This window comes from Dama dama, chromosome 19, assembly GCF_033118175.1.
Source record: "Dama dama isolate Ldn47 chromosome 19, ASM3311817v1, whole genome shotgun sequence".
NCBI classification, from domain to species: domain Eukaryota; kingdom Metazoa; phylum Chordata; class Mammalia; order Artiodactyla; family Cervidae; genus Dama; species Dama dama.
In genome coordinates, this window is record NC_083699.1 from 90,957,623 (window position 1) to 90,972,574 (window position 14,952).

Below are 14,952 nucleotides of genomic sequence, written 5' to 3' on the forward strand. Positions count from 1 at the left end.
TTCAATTCTGAATATGTTAAGCCTGAAATGTATCTGTGGTATCCAGAAAGAGTCATTTAGCAGGCATTTGGATATATAGAAGTTCTGAGAAGAGATATCCACCAAAAGATAACTTGGGAGTCTGTCCAGTTTCAGTAATTAAAGCCAGTGGATAAAATCTCTCAGGACACAGGACAGAACCTTAAGAAACATCAGTTTTTAAGAAAAAAAAAGGAGGGGAAGAGAAGATAAGGAGATTAAGAAGGTAGAGTCGGGGACCTCCCTGGTGGTCCAGGGGCTAAGACTCTGGTGCTCTCAATGCAGGTGGCCAGGGTTCAGTCCCTGGTCAGGGAACTAAATTCCACATGCCACAACTAAGGCCCAGCACAACCAAATAAATAAACTTTTGTTTTTCTTTTTAAAGGTAGTGTTGGAGGGAATTCCCTGGTGGTCCAGTGGTTAGGACTCAGTGCTTCCATTCCTGGGGCCCAGGCTTGACTCCTGGTCAAAGACAGTAGTTACCTGAAGGTTATAGGAAAGAAGTTCAAGAGAGAAATAATGGTCAACACTGCTAAATACAGGAGATAAATGAAGCAATATAAAAACAGAATTATTCTTTAGATTTAGTCTCTTTAAGAAATTTATTTGTAATTTTGTAAGGAAATTTCAGGGGCATGAGGGGCATGAAAGGAGCAGACTTAAAAATGAGTAAGAGATGTGTAGAGATTATGATCAGAGAATACGAATGAAGGCAACAGTCACTATGGAGAATGAGATAGGGCTAGCTGGGGGACTTTGGGGAAACATGGAACGCGGGATACCACCACAGTATTGAGTAAACGCTTGTGGTGGTTATGGTGAATTGGCCCTCAACATCCACTCCTTTCTTCTAGTTCATCTTCTGAGGTGGGAAAGCTATAAAAAATTAAACTCTCAGGCTTCCTTCAGCTAGGTTTCTGGATGTGACTTAGATTTTGTCAGATGTTTCCATAAAACATTTGGAAGGGAGAAGTTTGGTAAGTGTACATGACAGTTGTGGCACTGGGGTTGTAGGCAGGGGTGTGTTTTACCAACAGCAAAAGAGATTTCAATATTTAGCAACTTTATAAGTGCTGAGAAGCAAGGTGCAGGGCATCTGTTTTTTTTTTCCAGTATAGATATGGCAGATGTATTGGGGCCTTGGGGCTAACAGATAAATTTATGGCTTCTTTATTGTTGAATTATAACTAAATTGACCCCTTCATGGATCACAGCCTTGTCATGGTGAAGGGACTTACATAACTCGATGAAGCTATGAACCATGCTGTGTAGGCCACACAAGACAGACGGGTCACAGTGAAGAGTTCTGACAAAATGTGGTACACTGGAGGAGGAAACAGCAACCCAGTCCAGTATTCTTGCCTAGAGAACCTCATGAATAGCATAGAAAGGCAAAGATATGACACTCGAACAGGAGTCCCCCAGGTTGGAAGGTGTTCAATATGCTACTGGGGATGGGTGAAGGGCAATTACCAATAGCTCCAGAAAGAATGAAGCAGCTGGGCCAAAGTGGAAATGACACTCAATTGTGGGTGTGTCTGGTGGTGAAAGTAAAGCCAGTGCTATAAAGAACAATACCACATTGGAACCTGGAATGTTAGGTCCGTGAATGAAGGTAAATTGGATATGAGCAAGGAGATGGCAAGCTTGAATAGCAACATCTTAGGAATCAGTGAACTAAAATGGACAGGATTGGGCAAATTTAATTTAGATGGTCATTATATCTACTACTGGGGGACAGAAATCTTTTGACTTTCACAATGATTTTATAAGTACCCAATTCTCTGTATTATATCCCTTTCTGCTTAGACCAAACTTCTATGACCTGTAACTGAACAGTGACTGACACAGTGGGCTTATATAATCCCTTTTCAACACTAGATTTTCTAGCCCAGCAGCTCCCCAAAATTAGTTTAACAATTATCAGGAGAATCTGGTAAAAAAAAAAAAAAAACAGTTTCCAGGGCACAATTTTTGGAGATTCAGATTAAAGTCTTGGGTGGTACTTGAGAATCTAAATTTGAGTAAGAGATGGCCCCTGTCTTCAAGGAGTTCATTGTTCCAGTATCTTCAGTGTCTTTTCTCTTTTGATATTTAAATCTCTATAGTTTACCATCCTCTTCCCATTCTCAGGGCTAAACTCCTCTGAAGTCCTCTCCCAACCTTCCTTGATCTTTTCCACGTTTGATTCAACAGAGCCCATTCTCTCCTTTACCTACGACTGTGATAAAAGGAAAGGACCCATTATGCTATGGACCTATCAAACTCACTAGACTCAGGGTTTCTTTCCTTCACCTCCAGCAACCCTCTTAACTCTACTTTTGCTACTCAAAACAAGGACACAGCATGTTTTCACTGTTATTTAGAAATATCCCACAGGTACAGGATTTTTACTTTAGCATCGTTTTTCTGTGTACAACCCTTTTCCAACCTTTTACTTCTCTTACTCCCCAAGTTATCCAAAGGGTTGATAATACTTAAGTGTCCTAACTCAGCTCTCTTCTACTCCCTAATCACCTTGCAGTTTCATTTGCCTTTCTATTCAGAGGACCCGTATTCAAGCAGAGTCAGAATCAAGCCCAGGGTCAAATTAAATGTCAGTGACATCCTCATTAGCACAATCTCTCATTCACTACACAGTTCCATAGCTCAGGATGAAATACTATAGGAACTTTACTACGACTATTCCAAATTACTAAGTTTTGAGAAGTCTGAAAAATTTGTGACAGAGAACAGAGTAACTTTATCCAATCCAACATATACCCTGAGAAATAACATGTCATTTGAATAATTAATTTGTTTACTTGGTAAAATGTGCCATGGTAAGTGTGAGATAACTTCCATTTCTGCAGGGGATTTAAGCAGAAAAGAAACATGAAAAGGAGGCGCACTGTGTTAAGCCAAGCCAGTTATCTTTAAAATATTATATTTTATTAATCTAAATGGCATTCTAAAACAAATCATAAATGTTTTACCTAAAACGCCTCCCACGCTGTTGGTTCATCTTTGCTCGAGGAGCCACACCATCAACAGCCATGAAGAATACTTTCCTGGGCTTAATAATGCGGAACAACACTTCCAAGTAGTGAAAAATATCAGTGAAGATTTTATCATCTGAAATTCTGAAGTGAACATCATCATCATTAGGATGGGAACACTGATGTATAATTCCATTCATATCCAGGTATAAGTTATCAAATTCAGGAATCTAAAAAACAAAAAAATGACCAAGACCATTATTATAATCACATATACATAAGCATCTGATAAAAAGCAGGATATAGGAGATTATTCTGATTATATAAAAACTCAGTAAACACAGTTGAATAAATAAACAAACAGGAGGAATAAGGAAGACAGAGACATATTATGTGGTTTCACTATGCACCAAAAGCTTGATCACATTTACTGCCAGGAAATTATTTACTTATTTAAAATATGATAACCTGAGAATACATCAAATAAAGCACTTGATTGATCTGGTACTCAAAATATTAGTCTCCTTTCTTCCGTTTGAGATTAATTTCTAAAAGCCTCAATTTTCTCTATAAATGGGTAACATGATACATATGTATATCAAATGGCTATATGCACATGGTCATTAAAAGGTTTTACAAGCGATTTAAAGCCTCATTGAATATCTGGTTTCACTGAAGTGTGTGTGTGTGTGTGTGTGTGTGTGTGTGTGCGTGCGCGCGCTCAGTTGCTTCAGTTGTGTCCAACTCTTTGCAACCCCATGGACTGTGGCCTGCCAGGATTCTCTGTCCATGGAATTTTCCAGGGAAGAATCCTGGAATGGGTCGCTATGCCTTCCTCCAGGGGACGTTCCCAACCCAGGGATTGAACCTGCATCTCTTATGTCTCCTGCACTGGCAGGCAGGTTCTTTATCACTAGCACCACCTAGAAAACTTTCACTGAAAATAGAATCACTAATTTAGTTATATTAATTTAAAAAGCTTAGATTATGCCAAGAAATTTAGGAAATTTTGAAAACTGATTTTTCATTCATGGATTAAATAATTTCTAAATTTTGGCTAAGAGGCATCTCCTATTACAGAAAGGCCTTCATGGTTCTGATTCCGATCTACTTTTCCTCCATTTAAATATTTATGGGCAAGGCTTCCCTCATGGCTCAGACTCAGGTAAATAATATGCCTATAATGCAGGAGACCCAGCTTCCTTCCCTGAGTTGGGAAGATCCCCAGGAGAAGGGAATGGCAACCACTCCAGTATTCTTGCCTGGAGAATTCCATGGACAGAGGAGCCTGGCAAGCTATAGTCTGTGGGGTCACAAAAAGCTGGACACAACTGAGCAACTAACACTTCACTTCAAGGCGAACTAACACTTCACTTCAAGGTGAACGCTCTGAAACAAATATACAACACAAAAAACTGAAACAGGCACAACTTAATATCTAGTAAAATAAAGGAACGTGAGAGGAGCCTGCCTTATATGCTAATGAAAGAAAGGTATTTTGAATTTTCAAATATAAAAACATAATGGGCTTTCTTAAACTTAATGAAAACTATCTCTGAAACAATTATTCAAATTTTACCACAGGCATAGGTAACAAAGGGGCTTCCCTGGTAGCTCTGCTGGTAAAGAATCCACCTGGCAATGTGGGAGACCTGGGTTCGATCCCTGGGTTGGGAAGATGCCTTGGAGAAGGGAAAGTACTCCAGTATTCTGGCCTGGAGAATTCCATGGACTGTATAGTCCATGGGGTCTCAGAGAGTCAGACACTACTGAGTGACTTTCACTTTCACTTCACTTAGGTAACAATATATTTTCTTATTATTGAGAAAACAGTATGCCTTTGAGTTTTAGGTGTAAAGTTTTGGTCTTTGAATCAATGAACACCACAAAAACATATTTATAAAATACCCCTTTACATAAGATTGTACTAAGTATTACACAAAAAATAATTTAAATGCTCTTACTGAGTAACAGGTTCAAATGAAATGACAATTGTGATCATGAGGTTCTAAATGTACATATAAGATTTACTGTTTGGGGCTTCCCTGGTGGCTCAGTGGTAAAGAATCCTCTTAACAGTGCAGGGGACACAGGTTCATTCGATCCCTGGCCTGGGAAGATCCCACATGCCTCAGGACAACTAAGCCTGTGCTCCACAGTTATTGAGTCCACATGATGCAACCACTGAAGCCCCTGTGCCTAGATCTCATGCTGTGCAACAAGAAAAACCACTAAGGTGAGAAACCCAAGAACTTCAACTAGAGAGTAGTCCCCCCTCACTGCAACTGGAGAAGGCCTACCCACAGCAACAAAGACCCAACACAGCCATAAGTAAATAAATCTTAAAAAAAAAAAATAAAAAAAATTACTGTTTCAAGAAATCTAAAAACCTCAATCAAAATCTCAATGTGGTTATTTTTTTGGAGGGGGTGGAGGTACTTTATAAAATGATTACAAAGTTTCCTTAGGAAATAATCTTGCAGGGATGCATATTAAAGGGAGAGTAATGACAGAAAACCTGCCCTATATGATATTTTAAATTAAAAAATAGTTTAATTGAACCAAATAGTTTTAGCTGTAGTCCAAGGAGACACAGAAAGGTAGTACATAAGAGACATTCCAAATCAGTGAAAAAAAGGGATGGGGCACCTAGCTAACTACTTGGAAACAAAACTGTAATTCAACTTATAACAAAATAATGTCAGAAGGATTAGACATTTTAATGTGAGAAATATAAGTCAGAAAATTATATACAAATACATTGGTAGTTTTCAGGTGGGGAAAGTCAGAAATCATAAATCAAACAAATGATGAAGTTGGCTACCTGAAAATGCCAATGAGGGGATCTAAGAGATGTGGGTTTGATCCCTGAAAATGTATTTTTAAAATCTTGTAGGGTTAACAAGAAAGTGTCATAAACAAACTCAACTGAAAAATGACAAAATGCAGGAAGATGCTTGCAAATTAGGACAAAGTCAATACTTCTAATATACAAAAAAACCCCTAAAATATTAAGTAAGAAAAACATTATATGTTAAAAGCATGGAAAATGCAAAGCAATTCAAAAAGGAAGAAACATAAAGTTTAAATCATATGAAAAAAATGTTCAACATACCCGATTTCTAATTAATATGATACATCATTTTTCCCATAATGTTGGCAAAAGACTAATGTTACCCAGTATAGGTAAGGGTTTGGAGAAATGCCTATTTCATGTTAATAAAAGCAAGAGCTGGCATTTATTAAGTACTTATTAGGTGTCAAACGTTGGGTTAAACACATATTCATTCTCTCAATTATGGTTAAAAATCTTAAAAGAAAAGATATTTAGATTTCCCATTTTACATTAGAGGAAAATCACAGAGTCAGAAAAGAGAGGTGGCATTTACACACAACAGTCTGGGATGGTAATATAAACTGGTATAATGAACATGAAAACATATATCAAAATCTGAGGTGTGCAATCTTTGACTCAGGATTTCTACTATTAGAAATTTATTCTGAGAAATAATCAGAAATGTGAAATGTGCAAAAATATGTAACTACAAAATTATTCACGGTAGTATGCTCAGAAAAGATAAAAAATGAAAACAATGCCTAATAATAAAGAAAACTGAAAATGGTACATTAACACAACTGAGTATTACAAAGCAATTACAAATTATGACATTATTATTCATATTTGGTACGGGATAATGTAAAAAATGATTTCCAGGTGGCGCAGTAGTAAAGAATCAGCCTGCCAATGAGGGGATCTAAGAGATGTGGGTTTGATCCCTGGATTGGGAACATCCCATGGAGGAAGGCATGGCAACTAACTCCAGTATTCCCTGGAGAATCCCAGGGACAGAGGAGCCTGCTGGGCTACTAACTGGGCATGCACACACAAAGTACATAATATATATGGTCAAGTGACAAAAGTAGGTTATAAAACAGCAGGTAAATTATTCTCCCATGTTTTGAAAATACTTATCTACATGTGTATCTGCATAGAAAAGCTAGAAGGATATAGAAACAAGATGCTACTGGTCTTTAATCCTGGATGATTAATCTCATTTGCTCTTTTCTTTCCTCTAGACTATACACTGGTCTTCCCAGGGAGCCCAGACTGTAAATAATCAGCCTGTAATTTTGGAGACCTGGGTTTGATCCCTGGGTTGGGAAGATCCCCTGGAGAAGGCAACGGCTACCCAGTCCAGTATTCTGGCATGGAGAATTCCATGGACAGAGAAGCCTGGCAGGCCACAGTCCATGGGGTCGCAAAAAGTACAAGACAACTGAGCGACTTTCACTGACTGACTGCAACTATATGATACCTTTCACATCTTTCTGCATTATATGAACTTTTATATAATGAGTACCTTTATAAACTAAAAAAAACGTAATTTTCCTTTTTGACAAAAAAATTTTAATTCCCTTAGGTTTCAGATTAGTAAGAAAGATACGGAATGATAATCATCGGCCAATGTGGTGAAGAAAATGATCACACACAGAAGAATCCTACTCTTTTACTAAGACATAATACTGAGTTCTTACATCTGCAAGTTAGAAAGTATCTTATACTTTCCCCCTCCTTCTACTCTATATCTAATTAGCCATAAAGATTTCATTTTGTTTTTAACATCTTAAATGTTCCCAGAATATCACCTTCCTACCCATTCTCATTGTCTCAGGCAACCCAATCTTTTTCCCCATCCCCAGATTTCCCACCTTACTTCATACCTTCAGTTTTCCATCTGTAGTACCTGTTTCTAGTTTTCACACCACAGCTTAGCCATTTTCCTAAAGCATAATCTGATCACATGGCTGCCTTTTTAAACTTATACTACAAATTCTTTTTTTTTTTTTACTACAAATTCTTAATGCCATAAAATGTCCTATATGATTTGGCTGTTATCTCTCCCACCAGTTGCCATATTCCTTCCTGTTTCCACATATATCCTACAAACTAAAGGCAGTAAATTACTCAGTTCAGCTCAGTCACTCAGTCGTGTCAGACTCTTTGCGACCCCATGGACTGCAGCACTCCAGGCTTCTCTGTCCATCAGCAACTCCCAGAGCTTGCTCAAACTTATGTCCATCGAGTCAGTGATGCCATTCAACCATCTCATCCTCTATCGTCCCCTTCTCCTCCCGCCTTCAATCTTTCCCAGCATCACGGTCTTTTCTAATGAGTCAGTTCTTCACATCAGGTGGCCAAAGTACTGGAGTCTCAGCTTCAGCATCTGTCTTCCAATGAATATTCAGTACTGATCTCCTTTAGGATTGACTGGTTTGATCTCCTTGCGGTGCAAGGGACTCTCAAGAGTCTTCTCCAACAACACAGTTCAAAAGCATCAATTCTTCAGTGCTCAGCTTTATTTATGGTCCAACTTTCACATCCATACATGACTACTGGGATGTCTAGCTAGTACATCTAGCTTTGACTAGATGGACGTATGTCGGCGAAGTAATGGCCCTGCTATTTAATATGCCGTCTCGGTTGGTCATAGCTTTTCTTCCGAAGAGCAAGTGTCTTTTAATTTCATGGCTGTAGTCACCATATGCAGTGATTTTGGAGTCCAAGAAAATAGGCTCTCAATGTTTCAATTGTTTCCCCATCTATTTGCAATGAAGTGATAGGACCAGATGCCATGATCTTAGTTTTCTGAATGTTGAGTTTTAAGCTGGCTTTTACCTCTCCTCTTTCACTTTCATCAAGAGGCTCTTCAGTACCTCTTCTCTCTCTGCCATGGGGTGGTGTCATGTGTTTCTGAGGTTAGTGATATTTCGCTTGGCAATCTTGATTCCAGCTTGTGCTTCATCCAGTCCAGCATTTCTCATGATGTACTCTGCATATAAGTTAAATAAGCAGGGTGACAATATACAGCCTTGAAGGACTCCTTTCCCAGTTTGGAACCAGTCTGTTGTTCCATGTCCAGTTCTAACTGTTGCTTCTTGACCTCCATACAGAGTTCTCAGGAGGCAGGTCAGGTGGTCTGCTATTCTCATCTCTTTAAGAATTTTCCACAGTTTCTTGTGATCCACACAGTCAAAGGCTTTGGCATAGTCAATAAAGCAGAAGTAAATGTTTTTCTGGAATTCTCTTGCTTTTACGATGATCCAACAGATGTTGGCAATTTGATCTCTGGTTCCTCTGCCTCTTCTAAATCCAGCATTAACATCTGAAAGTTCTTGGATCACATACTGTTGAAGTCTGGCTTGGAGAATTTTGAGCATTACTTTACTAGCGTGTGAGCTGGGTGCAATTGTGCAGTAGTCTGAACATTCTCTGGCATTTCCTTTCTCTGGGATTGGAATGAAAACGGACCTTTTCCAGACCTGTGGCCACTGCTGAGTTTTCCAAATTTGCTGGCATGTTGAGTGCAGCACTTTCACAGCATCATCTTTTAGGATTTGGAATAGCTCAACTGGAATTCCATCACCTCCACTAGCTTTGTTCGTGGTGATGCTTCCTAAGGTCCACTTGACTTCACATTCCAGGATGTCTGGCTCTAGGTGAGTGATCACACCATAGTGATCATCTGGGTTGTGAAGATCTTTTTTGTACAGTTCTGTGTATTCTTGCCACCTCTTCTTAATATCTTCCGCTTCTGTTAGGTCCATACCATTTCTGTCCTTTATTGAGCCCATCTTTGCATGAAATATTCCCTTGGTATCTCTAATTTTCTTGAAGAGATCTCTAGTCTTTCCCTTTCTATTGTTTTTCTCTATTTCTTTGCACTGATCATTGAGGAAGGCTTTCCTTCCTATTATTATTACTCCTTCCTATTTCCTTCCCCTTACTATTCTTTGGAACTCTGCATTCAAACGGGTATATCTTTTCTTTTCTCCTTTGTTTTTTGCTTCGCTTCTTTTCACAGCTGTTTCTAAGGCCTCCTCAGAGAGCCATTTTGCTTTTTTGCATTTCTTTTTCTTGGGGAATCCTCTTGATCCCTGTCTCCTATACAATGTCACTAACCTCCTTTGATAGTAAGGGGTGGTGGGCGGTGGCTGCATGGCGCTGGAGCGGTGAGGAGCCAAGAGGAGATAGCCCACGTCCAAGGTCAGGAGCAGAGGCCATGAGGAGATACCCCACGTCCAGGGTCCCAGCAAGATGGCAGGCACCGAGTGAAGGCGTCAGAGGGCAGACAGACAGAAACCACAATCACAGAAAACTAACCAATCCAATCACATCACCACAGCCTTATCTAACTCAATGAAACTATGAGCCATGCCACGTAGGGTCACCCAAGACAGACGGGTCATGGTGGAGAGTTCTGACAAAATGTGGCCCACTGGAGAAGAGAATGGCAAACCACTTCAGTATTCTTGCCTTGAGAACCCCATGAACAGCATGAAAAGGCAAAAAGATAGGACACTGAAAGATGAACTCCCCAGATCGGTAGGTGCCCAACATGCTACTGGAGATCATCAGAGAAATAACTCCATAAAGAAAGAAGAGATGGAGCCACAGCAAAAACAACACCCAGTTGTGCAGTGACTGGTGATGGAAGCAAGGTCCGATGCTGTAAAGAGCAATATTGCATAGGAACTGGAATGTTAAGTCCATGTATCAAGGCAAATTGGAAGAGGTCAAACAGGAGATGGCAACAATGAACTTCGACATTTTAGTAATCAGCAAACTAAAATGGACTGCAATGGGTGAATTTAACTTAGATGACCATCATATCTATTACTGTGGGCATATCTATTACTTCTTCCCTTAGAAGAAATGGAGTAGCCCTCATAGTCAACAAAAGAGTTCGAAATGCAGTACTTGGATGCAATCTCAAAAACAACAGAATGATCTCTGTTCATTTCCAAGGCAAACCATTCAACATCACGGTATCCAAGTCTATGCCCTGACCAGTAATGCTGAAGAAGCTGAAGTTGAACAGTTCTATGAAGACCTACAAGACCTTTTAGAACTAACACCCCAAAAAGATGTCCTTTTCATTATAGGGGACTGGAATGCAAAAGTAGGAAGTCAAGAAACACCTGGAGTAACAAGGCATATTTGGCCTTGGAGTACAGAATGAAGCAGGGCAAACGCTCAGAGTTCTGCCAAGAGAATGCACTGGTCATAGCAAACACCTTCTTCCAACAACACAAGAGAAGACTCTACACATGGACATCACCATATGGTCAATACCAAAATTAGATTGATTATATTCTTTGCAGCCAAAGATGAGAAGCTCTATACAGTCAGCAAAAACAAGACCGGGAGTTGACTGTGACTCAGATCATGAACTCCTGATTGCCAAATTCAGACTTAAATTGAAGAAAGTAGGGAAAATCACTAGACCATTCAGGTATGACCTAAATCAAATCCCTTATGATGATACAGGGGAAATGGGAAACAGACTTAAGGGACTAGATCCAATAGAGTGCCTGATGAACTACATTTGATCAGCTTATATGTAAAACTGGGTATAGTATCCTTATGTTACTCCATAAAGTACTACTGTGAAAAATTGTGATGGGAACCTAATTTCCTTTCCTTTAAAAGTCATAATTTTCTTTTTTCTAGGTGACAAAGCTTTTTTCTCTTTTTCTTTTTAAAGTCCATGAATTTTACTAGAACATACTAGAACATGTCTTGATGTTGGTCATCTGTGTCAATATTCTTGGGTACATGGTATATTCTTTCAACATGGTTTCAATTTGTTTTCTAACTTCAGGAAAATTTTAATTATAGTTTTCATATTTTTCTATTATTTTGCTTTGATTTCCTTTTTCAAGAATGCCTATTAGTGTTCTTTGACTATATTTATCATTACTTTCACTCGAATCTTTTTTATCTTTTAAAATTTTCTTTTATTTCCACCTTCTATCTTTTTTTTCTTATGGTTAATTTGCTTTTTCCTTGCTACTAGGCTTCATTTCTGACATGATTTTGTCATTTACATCTAATTTTCTCTAGGTTCTATCATCTTATTCCTGAATTTCTGTAATTGATTATATGTTGTTTTTCATGTCTTATATCATTTTCTTAGTGCCTTTTTAGCTCACTCTGAAATAGGAGGTTATCATTTTGATCTGTTTTGTGTGCATGTCTTTATTGCAAGCTTTTATTATGTCTCTGTGTGTGTGTGCTAAGTCACTTCAGTCGTGTCTGACTCTTAGCGTGTCTGACTGTAGCCCTCCAGGCTCCTTTGTCCATGGGATTCTCCAGGTAAGAATACTGGAGTGGGTTGTTATGTCCTCCTCCATAGGATTTTCCCAACCCAGGGATCGAACCTGGTCTCTAATGTCTCCACTGGCAGACAGGTTCTTCATCACTAGGGTCACCAGGATTATTGCCTGTACGAATGTTATTTTGTTCCCCTTTCCCCCGTAACTTTGCATACTATACACCCTTGACATTTTTCTATTGTTTATTTTTATGTAAATTTAATTTTTCCTGAACTTTTGGAAGAACGATGCATTTAGAAAAACTTTAAAGCTTCCTCTTCTGCTACTTTGGGATAGTATTAAAAATATGGTGGTTTGCTTGGTTTGTTTTCTAAGATTTCTTGACTCTGTAATTCTTCCCCACTTTTATCTTCACTTTCTTCTCTTATCTCTTGTCCCGTTCGTGATAAAATTTTATTTCACTCCTGGCAGTTTTTCTTTAGGGTAGGCTGTGCCTTAGAATGGTGCCTTGGCAAGTTAGTTCTGAAGGTTCACAGGAGTTAGTCTGCTCTTGCCATTTAAAACCCTTCAGTTACAGCTACTGCTACTAATAGGCCTGGGGAGTCTTAGTCTTAGTAAATATCCTGGAGTTCCATTCTCAGGTTCATCAGATGTTGCCCCATTTTCTTCTTCTTCCTCTTGCAGAGATGCCAATATCAACAAGGTCTAGAGGTTATTGGTAGTCTGTCCCCACTTATTTTATCTTGGAATTCTTGGGGATACCCTGTCACACGGTTTTCTTGCAACTGTTTTATCAATTTAAATTTTGCAATCTAGTATCTGTTTCTGTTTTTAAGTAAGTTTTCAGAGAAATCAAAAACTATGCCCTGTCATTACTACCATCATTTTACTAGAACCCACTCCTCCATTCAATCCCTTCCCCCAAGGACTAGCTTTTGAACTACTGTGACTTACTTAGCACTACCATCTTTTAAGTACTGCTTGAGAGAATAGCTAGTGATTGCTTTTTGAAAGACATCACTTTGATGAACAAAGTTTTAAACCTATTATTAGTGCTCATGTCATAAAACTTCCTGAGAGCTATTATTTTTGTTCAGCAACAAAATTTCTCAAGATGGAGAAAATCCAAGATCCTTACATCAAACCAAATTCTTTGCCAAAGGGTAGGGAGGTAAAATAATACTGAACAGATTGCGTATTATCAAGTTAGTCTGAATGTCTTAATTTAGAGAGAAAGTGACTGATACATGGCAGGTACTCAAATGTTTGTTGAGTGAAGGATCCAGGAAAAACCTAAGTTAGTTGTCACTATTTTCATCCTCTTCTCTGAAAGAAATGTTTTCCTGTCTAACTCAAACTACGTTTCAGATAAATTAAAGACAAACTACCATTCTGCAAGTTTTGGTAAGCTTTTCCTCATATACCAAATCTGATAGGAATCCGACAACAAAGAATACCTCCGGGAAGTTTAACCCTACCTTCACACTTACATAGTATTTTTTAAAAAGAATAAATCATAATTTAAGAGATTAAATCATAACACCAGCATGATGGTGTTCACTGGATTATTTCCCCTCATATTAAACAATGCTATCATCACAACTAAGTCAATTAGCTATACAAATTTTAAAAATAATTTTTCCCCTGTAAAATATAAAATGGACAAGAGATCTACCAAAACCATTAAATAAACACAAGCAACAAACACTAACCCCAGATTCTAGTTTATCTAATATACTATTGTCGTTCAGTTGCTAAGTCGTGTCGGAGCCTTTGCCCATCTACTGCAGCACGCCAGGCTTTCCTGTCCTTCACTATCTCCCGGAGTTTGTTGGCTTAATATTTTTTGCCACAGTTGCAATACATGAACTACATTTTTGAGGCGTGCACATAAACTCTGCTCTGGGGTCATTATATACCGAATAAGACGATTACAAGTATTAGTGCTCTTACAATCTGTTTCTCTTTCCGTTCTCCCTACTTCTTTCCCTCTCTCCCCCTTTCTCTAACACTAACACACACGCACGCACATACACGCACAATGAAGCCTTCAAATAAGTGCCCTGGTCCCGTCCAAATGTATTTTTATTTCTTTCGGAGCTGGGGATTGGTACGGTTCTTGGGGTAATAGAAAAAATGTACCGAAAGGCATCATAAATATGAACCATCAGCCACGTCAGAAAGTCTAGGCGTTGGGGGTGGGGCGGGATGCAGCTCGAGATAAGGGAAAGTAAACAGGGGTATTCAACGGCTGAGGCCGTTAGTAGTGTTCGTAGGTTGGTCTGCTGGCTCTGGTGGGGACCCGGGGGAGGCCCTAAGAGAACACCCACTCCTCTTCGAAACGTCCAGAAAGAAAACGAAACCTGCAACTTCCTGGGAAGGAAGGCGAAGCACTCCGGAGAGCGTCGCTCCCCCGGACTTGATGTCGGAGTCACGCAGGCCCTGCCCGGGCAGGAGCTGTCAGAACCGTCGCATCCCCGCGGCTCTGCCCACAGGAGGGCGACCTGCGCGTTCGCTCCCACTCAGATCACCAGGGTGTCCTCAAATGTCCTGCTCCCCTCCCTTCGGCGCTCAGCCAGCTGACGACGAGCAGCAGGAGGCGGCTGGGATCCCAGGTCCCAGGGTGGAGAGAGGGCCGCCGAGCCCCGGGTCCTCCGCCTTCTCAGCCGCTGACCCCGTGCTCACCCACCTGATGCTCCTTCACCACTTCGCTGAGGCAGGGATATCGCTCCGAGATCCATCGGTAAAACTTGGGGACTCCCATTTCGGCCGTCAATATTAACTCCAGGCAGGGCCAAACCGAAACCAAACGCCCCGCCGGGGCCTACGCAGCCGCCTC

The 14,952-nt window shown here is 39.8% G+C and overlaps 1 protein-coding gene across 5 annotated transcripts in view; it reads right to left on the reverse strand.

Moving 5' to 3' along the window:
• The window catches only part of XRN1 (5'-3' exoribonuclease 1), a 109,808-nt gene extending 94,874 nt beyond the window's left edge, over positions 1 to 14,934 (reverse strand). For all 5 annotated transcript variants that reach the window (XM_061167778.1, XM_061167774.1, XM_061167775.1 and 2 more), the window contains exons 1-2: positions 14,803 to 14,934; positions 2,994 to 3,226 (exon numbers count right to left, since the gene is read on the reverse strand). In XM_061167778.1, the coding sequence (XP_061023761.1) occupies positions 2,994 to 3,226; positions 14,803 to 14,877 (308 nt within the window). In that variant the 5' untranslated portion in view covers positions 14,878 to 14,934. The remainder of the gene's footprint in view (positions 1 to 2,993; positions 3,227 to 14,802) is intronic.
• Positions 14,935 to 14,952: the final 18 nt, after the last annotated feature.